At 49.6% G+C, this 13,407-nt stretch overlaps 1 protein-coding gene across 3 annotated transcripts in view; it reads left to right on the top strand.

Annotated features, from left to right (window-relative positions):
- The first annotated feature begins 716 nt into the window (after positions 1–716).
- LOC105304687 (inositol-pentakisphosphate 2-kinase) overlaps positions 717–13,407 on the top strand; it is a 125,141-nt gene continuing 112,450 nt past the window's right edge. The window contains exon 1 of one of the 3 annotated variants that reach the window (XM_023522558.1): positions 717–1,089. In XM_023522558.1, coding sequence (XP_023378326.1) covers positions 850–1,089 — 240 coding nt within the window. In that variant the 5' untranslated portion in view covers positions 717–849. The remainder of the gene's footprint in view (positions 1,090–13,407) is intronic. The other 2 variants (XM_023522557.1, XM_011378945.2) reach the window with 2 other exon arrangements.

Raw genomic sequence — 13,407 nt, forward strand, 5'->3', positions numbered from 1 at the left:
AAGGAAACATGACAGCAATGTGAGGCGTGATCCAGGGTTGGGTCCAGGAATGAAACAGCGGCTGTTGAGGGGGGCGTCAGTGTAGGCATGTCCTGAATCAGATCAGTGGACTGTACATGAAAATATCTAATTCTTAGGAAAGACGCTGGGAGCATTTGGTAATTAGTTGGGGCGAAGGCGCCCCTTCCGTTAGCGATCCTCAATCTGCGTGCTTTTGTCTGCTGCCATTTCCCTCAAAATACAGATCTGGTCAAACGTGTTTACTAGAAATGGTTGACCATTTTTCCCACTCGACACTTGCTGGGTTACTGTCCCCCAGACGTTTGGGCTCCTCACGAACCAAAGCCGGATCTCCACTCACTGTGCACAGGTGGATCCTTCCCCAGCAGCCTAGTGTACCACAAACCGCCCCCGCCTCACTGGCCCCGGGAGCGGCCACCGGAAATACTAGTACTTCCGGCTCCACGACGTGGGGGAAGGGGATTCTCGCGGGCCAATCACGGCCGGAGGGTGGGCGAGCGGGCGCGGGGCATGACGGGCCTTGTAGTCGGTACACAGGCGGGAGTACGGCACCCACAATGCCCCGGGGGGCAGCGACCGAGGAGAAGCATGGGAAGAGGCCGCCAGTCGTAGGGCCCCGGCCAATCATGGGCTGGGGCGGGTGGGCCCATGGCTCAACGGACCTTGTAGTCGCGCAGGCGGGACTACGGCACCCACAGTGCCACGCGCGGCGGGGAACGCCCTGCGGCTGCGCGGCGGCCCAGGCGCCGTCGGGCTGGGCGGTGGCTAAGTAGACGGGTTACCGGCCTGAGTCCCGGTGGAAGCGACGCGAGCCGGGCCGCGGCCACCATGTCGGTACCGTCCGAGGAAGAGGAGTACGCGCGGCTGGTGATGGAGGCGCAGCCCGAGTGGCTGCGCTCCGAGGTGAAGCGACTGTCGCATGAGCTGGCTGAGACAACGCGCGAGAAGATTCAGGCGGCCGAATACGGGCTGGCGGTGCTCGAGGAGAAGCACCAGCTCAAGCTGCAGTTCGAGGAGCTCGAGGTGGACTACGAGGCCATCCGTGGCGAAATGGAGCAGCTGAAGGAGGTGAGGAGCGTGGGTGCCCACCGCCACTCCCTCTGGCGTTCCTGGCCGGCCCCCGACCCCTCATTTGGGTCGGTCGGTCCCCAGAGCCAATCTCTCATCTGGGCCAGGCCGACCCCCGGGTGGATCCCTGACCCAGGACTGTACCTACTGATCAGCCCCAGGGCGCCCAGGCTTGGGGTGAACGGCCAGCCTGGAGGCGCTACGACGGGCGGTGGGCCCGCTCAGGCCCCGCCCGGAAGAGGAGGACACGGGCCTCAGGTGTAGTGGCTGCGTGTGTACTAGATAGCCCTTGCCTTTGCGGGTCAAGGCTGCTGTGGGGCCGTGTCTGTTTCTGATGGTGGGTCTCGGGCACGGTGGGGTTGTTCTCTGCGGTGTTTGGCTTCCCGGGTGTGGGGAGATGAGGATGTGAGATGGATGCAGGGAAAAGCTAGGTCTGGTCCTGCATCACTTTCAGGCACATCACTTCCTCTCTCTGGGCACAGCTGCCTTCAGCGGTTTCAGTGTCTTCCGTGATTGTCCCGAGGCCAGGAAAAGGCTGGGACAGGGGCTCCCCTTGCATGTGCCCGTCGCTGCTGGCCGGGATCCTCCAGTGTCCCTCTCAGGCTCAGCTTTCTGACAGTACTCCTTGATTACTTTGGGATGCAGTGCTGCTTCCGCCCACTTCCTGTCCTGGCCACCCTCCCAGGCCCTTCCCTGGGACTGGTGACAGGTCCGTGTGTGTCACAGAGGGGCCCTGTGTGATTTTCACTAGGGGTTGAGGAGGGCAGATCTCCAGGATGCCTGAGAGCCTGGCAGCGAGAGAGTTGGGCAGTCTTTCCATGAAGTAGTTCTTAGTGATTTAAACATCAAATTCTTTCTCGGTCTTTCCTGACTCCCCAGCCCTGTGTGGGGGTTGGGGAGAAAGATATTGCCATCTGGGTGGAACACTCGGGTTTTGACCTAGGCCCTACTCTTGCTGATGTAGTTGTCGGCAGGGGCCTTAGTTTCTTCTTTTGCAACATTACCTATTCAAAAGTGTCGTTTTGGGGGTTCTATATTTGAAAAGGTGTCATCAGTGTGTGGCCTGTCAGTGTGCCTTTTCCTTACCTGACTCTTCCCCCATCCTGGTGGGCTGCTCTTGGACCTCGGTTTTGGGATCCACCATGCTAATTGCTTCCCCCATTGCTTACCTGGTTGCACTAACACTTCCAGTGGCCTCAGGTAGGTGCCTGGACTATTCAAAGCCTCCATGTCTCACTGGGAAGACCAGTAGAGCCCTCTTCTGAAGCGAGGAGGAGAGAATAAATAAATCCACATGGGTGCTTAAGTCCATGACTGGCAGAGTGGGTGCTCAGCATTAGCACCAGTAAGCAAGGTGGGTGAGGAGAGGCACTCGGCAGCTCACCGACCCTCGGACCTGTCATCTGTCAGGTATCGGTGCCTTGGCTGAGCCAAGGTCAGTTGGCACTGGATCTGCAAGAGGGATGGCCCCTCCTGCAAGGGCCCCATCTTGGTATGGGGTGGTGGTGAGGGATACACCCACAATAGAGGGAGACTGGGAGGCTGTGAGAATATGGAGTGCGAGGATCTTCAGCCCCATTCTGTCTCCCTGGATGGGGCTTACCACCCCCTGCTCACAGCACTCATAGTCCTCTTCTGTGTTCACAAGCCTGCATTCTTGTCTGCTGTAAGAATGGACCAGACTGATCATCACAGAAGGAACTGTTTGCCACTCAGGGACCTTTTAGTTGTTTGCTCTTTACTATCGTGGACACAAACATTTTGGCCAATGCAAGAATCTTGGCTCTTTTGTGGGGTGTGTGTGTGGAGGGTGGGTCCTGGGGAAATCAAGAGGAAGGCATGTCAGTCTCTGCAGATATTCTTCAAGCACTTGCTTGTTTAGTTTGATGTCACCTCCTGGCTCCTGCACACACTGGCTCCATGGTCTTGGACACATTCTCCCACTGTTCTGAACTTTAGTTTCCCCCATTGTGTGTGGGAAGTTTTGATAGAAGCCAGGGGCATGTGCATCAGTCTCAGTGGATGTTAGAAAGCTTGCACTAGTTCATTTACACCCATGCCAGCACAGGCTATTGTCAACCTATTTAGTTTTGGCTAATGTCATACTTGAAAATATTAACTCTTATTTTAAAAATAAAGATTTAAATAGATAGTATTGTGGGTCTTTTTTTTTTTCTCTTGTAGAGAGGTGAACCATTTTCATTCTTTTAAAACTATTGAATTAAAGTGGGTTCAGTTACTAACAAATTATGCTGCAAATGGGGTTGCCTGTACTTCTGCCCAGCATTTGTAGAGAATACTGTCTTGGGGTGCGGGGAGCTGGATGGCCAGGCCTAGGTGAGTCGGTTTGTGCCTTTAGTTGAGGAGGGTCCCATGGTGGGCCAGTGGGAGGCAGTACTGGCTGGCTCTGCAGCCTTTCTCACATGATGAGTGTGTGTGCGCGCACATGTCCTTGTCTTGTGTCTTGCTGACACCATAGTATATGTTTGCGGAGGGTGGTACCGCCTGGCCAATTTTGCTAGTGATCGAGCCTGGCTTAATAAGGCTCGATCACTAGCAAAATTGCTAGTGATCGAGCCTTATTAATCTGTCCTAAGTCCCACTGAGCCCCTTCCCCACCATGGTGGGGAAGAGAATCAGATGGACGTTTGTCAGCATGTGTTTACTGCCCTGAATGGCCATGGGACATCTTGCACCGTGTCCTCAGCTGCAGCTTTAAGGAAGCAGGTGTGCTGGGATGGCAACTCCTGCCTGGTGGGCTTAGACAGGTGCCATAAGTGGGTGGTCCTCATGGGTGGGGGATGTTAGGGTTGGAGGGCATGCCTCAGGCCAGGGGCCAAGGTCCTTATGCAGTCTCAGCCCCACCATCTCTTGGCTCCCAGAGAGAGTGGGAAGATGGGTCTGGACGCTCTCTCTGCCTCTGTGCCACCTCAGGATCTTGTCTGTATGGTGTTATGTACATCTTGGGGAAGCAGTGGGTGCAGTTCAGTGAGCTGTGGCATGTCAAGAGCTGGGCATGGTTCCTATCACACAGGAAGTGCTTACTTTGTAAGTGTCTCCTGGCTGCTGTCCTCAGTTCCTTCCCTCCACCTCTCTGAGGCCTGGATCCTTTCCCACAGCCACCTGGACTCTGCTCCTAGTCCTGGGGAGGTCTGGAGTGGCCTCACTGCATCTGTGAGGGCGGCCCAAGCTTGCTCACTGGGGCCTCCAGCTTGGCTCAGCCTGCTCTGCCTTCGCCATCTGAGGCTTCTAAGTCTCCTCTACCATCGTCTCTGGACTTGCCTGAGCCCAGCTCTCAATGCCCAGGTGTCCCTCCTATCCTGCAGGCTCAGTGACCACATGAAAGGCCGAGGCAGAGCTGGTGGGAACAGCTGCTCTGTCCTACTTGCTCCCTCTCTTCCATTCCTCTTATAACCTCCTCTCCTATAGGATGGGGAGACCGAGGTAGGGATGAGTGGGAGTGATTAGGAAAGCCCAGTGGCTCAGAAAGGGAAGGGGTCTTTGGCACCAGGATATTTGCCGGATTCATGGCCATGAGCCAGTTTAATCTGATGGAGGAGGATGATGTGAGGGCTGCCCCTCGGCCTCACTCCTAAAGCTGAACTCCTGCTGTAGCCTCCTTAGGCCCCACTGACTTCTACAGCCCTCACACCAACCCTCGGGTCTCCAATTTCTTATGTCCATTGTACAGCTGGGGAAACTGAGATGCAGATAAGCTATATTTCACTGAGGGCTGTGAGCCCAGGCAGCCTGTCTTGAGAGGGCAGGCACCTGCTAAGGAGGGATGGGTAATTGGAGGCCTCTGTGTGAGGCCCAGCCTCTTCAAGTGTTTGCTTCCAGGCAGGAAGAGTCCTGATTTTGGTTAAGCCTGTAGGGCTTCTCTTGCTCCTCTGATACCAGCCTAGCACTTGAGCACAGAACCATTGTGCCCTGGGAGGCTCTGGTAGTCCCAGGGCCTTTCGGAGTTGAGGTGCGCAGTGTTCTGTTGTTAGCATGAAGAGGCCTGACTTGGGATGGAAGCTGGGGTCCAGGGAATCCTGGAGGTGCTAAGGTAGCCCTGCCCCCAGGGGTCGACAGCCAGGAGAGGCAGCTATAGGTGCCCAGAAGCGATGACCCCAGGGCCTACTGTGGGCACTCCCCTCTGTCCCATGGGCATAGTGTGTGTTGGGTGGGGGTTGTGAATCAATATTAAGGACTCTTCTACTTTTAAAACGCTGGAGACTGCTGCATCACCTGAGTTGTTTCCTTCCATGGGCCTGAGGGACAAGCAGCTGCACCTCAACATCCCTGGGGCATGGCCTTAGATTCAGAGCTGGCATATTGTGACAGAGCTTTCCTGCAAGTAGGATGGGAGGGAGGCCAGGTCCAAGAGCCTGTGGCCTGAAAGCGGCACTGCTTGGGCAGGCAAGATACTGCATGTGCTGTGTAGGGCTGTGGTTTCCACACTGATTTCAGGGAGGGATTGGACCCAGCCTGGGCCCTGAGTTGCTGTGTGGCCCTAAACAAGAGGCTCTGCCTGTTGGGGCCAGGATGGCTTACTGTGGCGCAGGTCACTGCAAGGGTCAGTGCATCTGGGGCCCGTGGGCAGGCAGTAGCTGTGGCTTCTGGGTCTGAGCAGCCGCCTTCAAGAAAGCCATGGCTAGGTCAACATGGGTTTCAGCTGTCCCTCTCCCATCACTTCCTGTGAAGATCAGCTTCTCAGTCAGACATGTTTCTTAACATCAGTATACTGAGTGAAGGACCACTACACACATTGGAGCGAAAGAAAAATTTGGATTCTTCTTAGTGAGGTGGAGGCTGGCCAGGACTCTGCAGTCTCTGATAAGTGAGGCTCTCCCAGGCCTTGTGTTTTCCAGTGTTAAGAATGCTGCTCCTCGAGACATCCCCCAGAGCAGAGGGCCCAGTGTGGCTGCCCATCCTGGGCATTAAATCCTGCTGTCCTGACTGGGCTCTGCCATGCCAAATGGACTGAAAGATGTGGCTGCAGGGGCAGGGTGGGCCTTGGAGTGGAGCAGATAGTTCGGGCTCAGGCAAGTGATGGCATTGAGAAGAATTAGTGCCCAGCTTCTTTTTTAGAGTTTAACATGTTTAAAAATTGTCCATTCATTTTAGGAACATCAGAAAGTACAATTGAGCAGTGTCTGTCTTTGTAGCAATTATGAAGATGATGACAAGCATGGGAATAATTGGATATTTCTACTTGCTGGCTTTTTTCTTCCTGTGTATGTATGTGAGATACATAAGATACCACAAAAAATAGCAAGTGCTTTGAGCATCTGTAATACTTAAATACAGAGTTTGGTGTTACCCTCTGAGTTGCAGAAAAACAGGTTTCACTGAAGCAGATAAAGACTGGGAAGTTTCCATGGGTTTGGAAGGCGCTGTGCACTTCCAATCTGTTGTATCATGTGAAATTGTTGTGATTTGCATTTCACAGGTTTGCTTTTTAAAAGGTAGTTTTTATGCATTATTCCCCTCCTCAAAAGCCTCCTTCACCTTTTAGGGGAAGTTTTAAGCATAACTAGAGCAGAGAATAGCATGGTTGACCTGTGTGTTCTCTTGCCTGCTCCAGCAGCTCCAGCTCTGGCAGCCTCTCTCTTTGTTACTTCCTTTGTACGTGCATTGGTGTGTTGTGCTGAGAAGATAAGAACTCTTTTTTTTATATAAAACATAATCATAGGTGAATCTTCACACCTAACAAAGTTAACGATGATTCCTTAATGCTGTCTCCTATCCAGTCATTGTTCAGATTTCTTGCCTTTGGCTCATAAATGTACCTTTCTGGTTACTCTGTTTGCATCAGGAGCCAAGTAGGGTCTGCTTGGTGTACTTGGCTGAGAGTCTCGCTGCTGTACAGACAGAGCTGTGTACCTGTCCTGTGGTTGCCCATCCTGCCTTCCTGCTGGGAACCTAGAGCTCCTCTCCCTAGCTCTGTGCAGGCCTGGCACCCCATTTTTATCTTAACTTTTTCTTTTTTAAAAAATTGATCAGAGTGATGCCTTCAGCTGATGCATGGCCTGGCTCTTGCGTTGCTGGGTTGACATTGCCCATCTAGTTCATTACACCTTTATTTGCCCATACTGTGCCTGCTGGGGTTCGTGGTCACCATTGAGTATGTCCCGATTGTGATGCCGAGACGCTCCCAGCTCTCTCTGACCCAGGAGGGAGGAGCTGTCCTTGTCTCCGTTCTGTAGGTGGGGATGCTGGGGTTCAAAGAGTGAGGGCTGATGGCCCATGCTGTGTGCTAGCAACATTTGACATGACCGTGAGTGGTCCCCTCCCTTGGCCTTGGTTTTGTTGTTTTAGGTTAGTGCATCCATGAAGCTCTGGCAGTGGACCAGTTTTTCCCTCAGTGATGGCGTCAGGGTGGACTGGGACCCCATTCTACAGGCTCTTAACGTTTGCTGCCTAGGATTCCCTGGGTGCTAGCCCCGCTTCTTCCTGCCCCCTCATACCCTGTCCTACACACACTGTAGTGGTCCAAGTTTTCCCACCAGCCTGAGGGTATTCACTGGGTATTGTAGAACTGTGACCTGGGGTGATTAGAGTGGACACTGGCCCCTAGAAGGGGATGTGCCAGTTGAGTTGTTTACAGTCGTGAAACCAAAGCCACTCCTGTCACCTCATCACCTGGTACAGATTCTGGGATTGTGGATGTTCAACCAAGTCAGGGAGGGCAGACTACTGTTGCAGCATTTGAGCAAGTCTGCATTCTCACCAGCACCTAGTGTTGTTGACTTTGTCATTGTGGCCAGTATGGTGAGGGAGAAATGGTGTTTTATCGGATTTGATTTATTTCTTCTATGAAGCAGTCAGTTCTGCTATAACACTTGTTGTGTAACTGTGGATTTATTCCAGAACGGATGATATTTGAGGGAACAGTGTGAACATAATGAGATTTTAGAATTTGTTTATGCGTGATTTTTGTCTCCAGATTACAGATGAACACATAACTTGCCCCCAGCGACCCATCCACTTGTATCTGGTGCCACTTTCCATTCTGTTTAAGAAGGCCCACTTTCCCCACCAGAGACACCTCGCCCATCAGCAAACCTCAGGGCTTTGCAAAGTTAGAGTGCCATGTGTTACAGCAATTATGTCTTTTTAAATTACTTAACGTGTAATACTGTGCCACCTATTTTAATTTTAAAAAATAAGTTGCTTTAGAAAAGTTTTAGATTTACAGAGAAATTGTGAAACAGAGAGTTCCTGTGTACCCCCTGCATTGTTTTCTCCTGTCACTAACATCTTCGATTAGTGTGGCACATTTTGTTAGTTGATGAGCCAAGTGTTGATGCGTCTTTATTAACTAAAGCCCATACTTCATTCAGATTTCCTTAGTTTTTACCTGCTGTCTTTTTTCTGTTCTGGAACCCCATCCAGGATCCCACATGACAGTCACATCTTAGGCTCTTAATTGTAACAATTTCTCAGACTTCCATTGTTTTTGGTGACTTTGACAGCTTTGAGGAGTTCTTGTCAGGTATTTTGTTGAATGTCCTTCATTTGGAATTTGTCTGATATTTTTTCTCATAGGGTGGGGTAATTGTTTTGGGGAGGAAGACTGCAAAGGTGAAGTACTGTTCTCACATCCTCTCAGGGGTCAGTGACTTTCCCTGTTGATATTGCCTTTGATCCCCTGACTGAAGTGCTTGTCAGTGTCTCTCCTATGAAGGTGCTCTTTCCCCCTTTTCAAACTGTGTGGCCCTACCTAAGAGTCATGCTCCCTTCCTTAATGGGGGAGCATCTACATATATTATTTGGAATTTTTCTGCATGGAAGACTTGTCTTTTCCTTCCTTCCTTCCTGCCTGCCTCCCTCCCTCCCTCCCTCCCTCCCTCGCTCCCTCCCTCCTTCTCTCTCTCTCTCTCTCTCTCTCTCTCTTTCTCCATACATCCATCCATTCATTTATATTGGTATGAACTCATGAGTGATTTTTATATTTAGGTTATGATTTAATACTGCTTTATTTTGTTGCTCAACTTGTTGCAGATTAGGTCCCTGGCAGCTCTTTTATTTGGCTCCTGTGTCCCTTTGAGCTACCTGTCATTGTGATTTACTTCTCTTCCTTCCTTCTTCTCTTCCTTCCCTTCCTTCCCTTCGTTCCCTTCGTTCCCTTCCTTTCCTTTCTTTCCTTCCTTTCCTTCCTTTCCTTAGCATTTATTTACTTTCCAGTACTAATGGATGCTCCAGGCCTATCCTGTCAAAACAGTCCTGGAATTACCCATTTCTCCAAGGAGCCATGGAGTGTCACTGCTTCTAAGGTCCTCTCAGGCAATAGAGCCAGGAGGTAAATGTGTGTATCTAGCCTATGTACACACACAGATATAAACATTTCTAGGTGTAGCCACCTGTATGTATATTAAGAGAAACATGAGTTCCCAGCTCTGATCCATTACCGTGTGGATCGTTCCTACCACCTTCCCTTGCTATCTGTAACATCATCTCTCTAGCAGTGAGACACCTGGCTCCCCCATCAGCCACTGTTCCGTGATTGTTCTGTTCCAGCACTTCAGTATAGTATCTGCACTGTTGACCTGAACCCCCTTGGAAAACAGTTTATCAACTAGAGTATAGTCTTATGTGCAGTTCTTTTTGCTTTGGTCTTATATGCTTTACTTATTTCCAAATAAGTTATTTAAACAAGCACCTTACTACTCATCCCCTTCAGTGAGGTAGTTTCATTTATTTGTAATACAGTTAGATTGTTTTACCACATTCTACATTCCATCCTGGGATCTATTGACCTCCTAAATGATTTTAAAAATTTGCATACATTAAGAGTCATTCTTTGAGCTACAAAGTTATCTGGTTTTGACTTGCGCAATGTCATTTATCTACCATTAAAGTATTATATAGAATTGTTTTAGTTAAAAAGATGTGCTTTACCTATCCAACACTCTCTTGCCATGAACCCCTGACAACCACTGATCTTTTACTTTCTCCATAGTTTTTCCCTTTTCTAGAATGTCACATAATTGGACTCATACAGTATGTAGCCATTTCACACACTGGCTTCTTTGACTTAGCATTATGTGTTTAAGATTTATCTGTGTCTTTATGTGTTTGGATAGCCCTTTTTTTTTGTTTTAAATCACAGAATATTTTGTTGTCTAGTTGTACCACAGTTTTATTTCTTCAAACTAGGAATCTTGGTCACTTCCAGTTTGGGGCATTATTAATAAAACTGCTGCAAATATCCATGTGCAAGTGTTTGAATGGACATAAGTTTTCATTCCATTTGGGTAAATACCAAGGGGTGTGATTGCTGGATTGTAGGGTTAAAAGTATGTTTAGTTTATAAGAAACTGCCAGCTGCCTTCCAGAGGGGCTGCACCATTTTGCATTCCTAGCTGCAGTGAATGAGAGTTCCTGTTGCTCTACATCTTTGACAGCATTTGGCATTGTCAGTGTTTTGGGTTTTAGCCATTCTAATAAGTGTGTAGTGATATCTCATTGTGGTTTTAATTTGCATTTGCCCCGTTTTATGTTTATTTTCATATGTTTATTTGCCATCTGTATATCATCTTTGGTGAAGTGTCCTGATTTTTTGCTCATTTTAAAGTTGAACTGTTTTCTTATTGTGAGTTTTAAGAGTTCTTTATTTTGGATACAAGTCTTACTTTGCAAATAATTTCTCTCAGTCTGTGGCTTTTCTATTCATTCTTTTAACAGTGCTTTTCACAAAGCAGAGTTTTTAATTTTAATGCCATTATGCTTTTATGGATCATGCTTCTGGTTTAGATCAGCACCAAACATAAGGTTGCATAGATTCTTTTTCTATGTTTTTATTTAGAAGTTTTATAGTTTTGCATTTTATGTTTAGGTCTTTGGTTCATTTAGAGTAGTTTTTGAGAAAGGTACAAGGTCTATGTCTAGATGTAGGTTTTTTTTTTTTTTTGTATTTTCTTTTTTGCATGTCGTTCCAGCACCGTTTATTGTAGGGAGTATACTTTCTCTATGAAATTACTTTTGTTCCTTTGTCAAAGATCAGTTGGCTGTATGTGTGTGGGTCTGCTACTAGCCCTTTAACTCCATTTTCCGTCTCACTGATCTATGCAATTATCCTTTTGCCAGTACCCTGCTGTCTTGATTGTGTGTATTGGCTTTATTAAGTTTCTATTTTTTGTGTGTCACTGACAAATCTTTCTCTTGAGCCTTGTGGTTTTTGTTCTGTGACAGTACACTTCATTGGGGTCTGCAGCCCGGGTCTTCAGCCCTTGGACTGCGGAGTTGGTTCTGGTCACCATCAATTAATGATGGTCCCCCTTTTTTTTTAATCTTGAAAAAAAGTAATAGGATGCACATGGTTAGAAAGAAAAATCACTAATGTAGTTGGTCTGATTCTTTGATAGAGGATGAATGTGAGGCTTCTCTCTGTCTCTATCCATGTCTTTGTGCCCTTGTCTGTTAAGGTGGTCCACAGGACCTTCCATTTGGGTTCAGCTCAGTTCGGGTTGACTTAATTCTTGGTTAACCACCTGCAATCTGTTAACTTACTACCTTGTGCATTTGACCCTGGGAGCAGTTAGAGGAGGGGTGCAGTGGCAGCTACTGGTCAGAACTGGGATGGAGTTCCTCTCAGGTGTTTACCAGCTGCTTGCTCGATGGGCAGGGCTGGCTGCTAGGATTTCAGATGCCTCCGCTGTCATTTCAGGTGCCCACCACCCTCCAGGAGTGCCTTTCCTGCCTGCTACCACCCCCAAGTCTGACCCTTTCTTGGGTGCTAGGGCCAGATTCCACCCAAGATGCCTGCCTGATCTCTCCCCACACCTGCTCCTCCTCTTCCCCAGCTTCAGGACAGCTCTGCAGGAACCCACTGGATTAATGGTTGCTCCATGTGGTACATACCTCTTTTCTCCCATACTTTCTTGGTATTATTGTCTCACCTCCACTGTGGCATTCCCATGCTGACTGAAATCTGAAATGCCTCTGTGTTTTCAGGACCCAGATGGGGCAGCGATGCTCAGAGAGTAAGTGCACCTTGGCCAAAGGTGCAGGGTGGTGGGTCAGGTCCTGAGATTGTACTCTTCCTTGGCTGTGGTTTGCATGGTGGCTGCTGCAGCGTGAAACAGTGTTGGTGCTGTTGTGATTAGGCTGTGAAATGGCACCAGGCTGTCTCTACGGATGGCATCCCGGGTGAGTCAGAAGTGGTGGGTCCTGGGCCTTTGTGCCCTTGCTGTGATGAAGTGGACCGTGTGTGTATGTTTGCGTGTGTCACAGATAGCACAGGAAATATCCCATAGGCCTCACCCCTCTTGGCATCTTCCAGGTGTGCTGGGTGGAGGGTGGAGGCTGGGAGACCAGACATCTGGTTATAGTTCAGGGTCCTGGCTGTCCCTTCCTGAGCCTCAGCTTCACATCTCCTTTCATAGTCAGTGTTGTAGGTCACTCAAGGTGTGGGAGCTCCTCATGGCATGTGGTAATCAGTCCCTCAGGGTACCCAGGACTGATCCTGCCAGGATGTGGGAGACCGAATGCCCCATGTGGGGGACACTCGTTCCCTGAAACCTTTTCCCCTACCCTGGCTGTAACTGCTGACAGGCCTTTCCACCCTCTAGACCTTCTCTGAGCACGTGTGAGCAGCCATGCCTGCCTCTCCACGGGCTCCACTCTCTTGCTCCACTATTGTCTCCAAGGCCGCAGAGTTCTGGGTACTTGAAGGGGACACAGCCTATGTTAAGAGTCTCTGGGCACTAGCTGACTGTGACGTTTGCTGGGTGTCCCTTCCTAAAATGGGTGTAATAACTTGAGGAAATATGCTGAGATTAGAGATGAAGTGAGAAAACCTGGCTACTCCAACCTGGCTGCTCTTCTGGTGTTTCCAACCTAATGCAGTCCCATCCTCTGAGGCTTGGGACAGATAGGAGCTGGACAGCTGCCTCTCCTGCCCTAACTACAGGCCATTGAAGGAGGGTTGTGTAAGGCAGCCAGCTGTTGTGGAAGATGGCTTGTTCCTAGGCCCCAGGATTGGCCTCTGTGTCCTTGAGCAGCGGAACCAGAGTCTGTGGAGACCGCCGCCAGCTACAGGGCTCAGCTGGCCAAAAGCCTGTCTGCTGACACTGAGGCAATTAGGGTGTAATCTTTTCTAAATGGTGCCCAATTCTGGCTAAATCCCTCCTGCCCAAGAGTGGATCCCGGTTTTCTAAAAGTAGCTTAGTGTTTGGACGCTGCCCAAGGCAGCTGGAGTGAGCAGTTGGTGATGGGATGAACATGGGTGGGGGGATGTTGACAACTACTACAGCCTGTTCTTCCGATCCCCACAGCCAGCGTATAGGTATTCTGAAGGAAAACTGAGGCCAGAAACAATACAGTGGG

The sequence above is a fragment of the Pteropus vampyrus genome, unplaced genomic scaffold (assembly GCF_000151845.1).
Source record: "Pteropus vampyrus isolate Shadow unplaced genomic scaffold, Pvam_2.0 Scaffold349, whole genome shotgun sequence".
NCBI classification, from domain to species: Eukaryota; Metazoa; Chordata; class Mammalia; order Chiroptera; family Pteropodidae; genus Pteropus; species Pteropus vampyrus.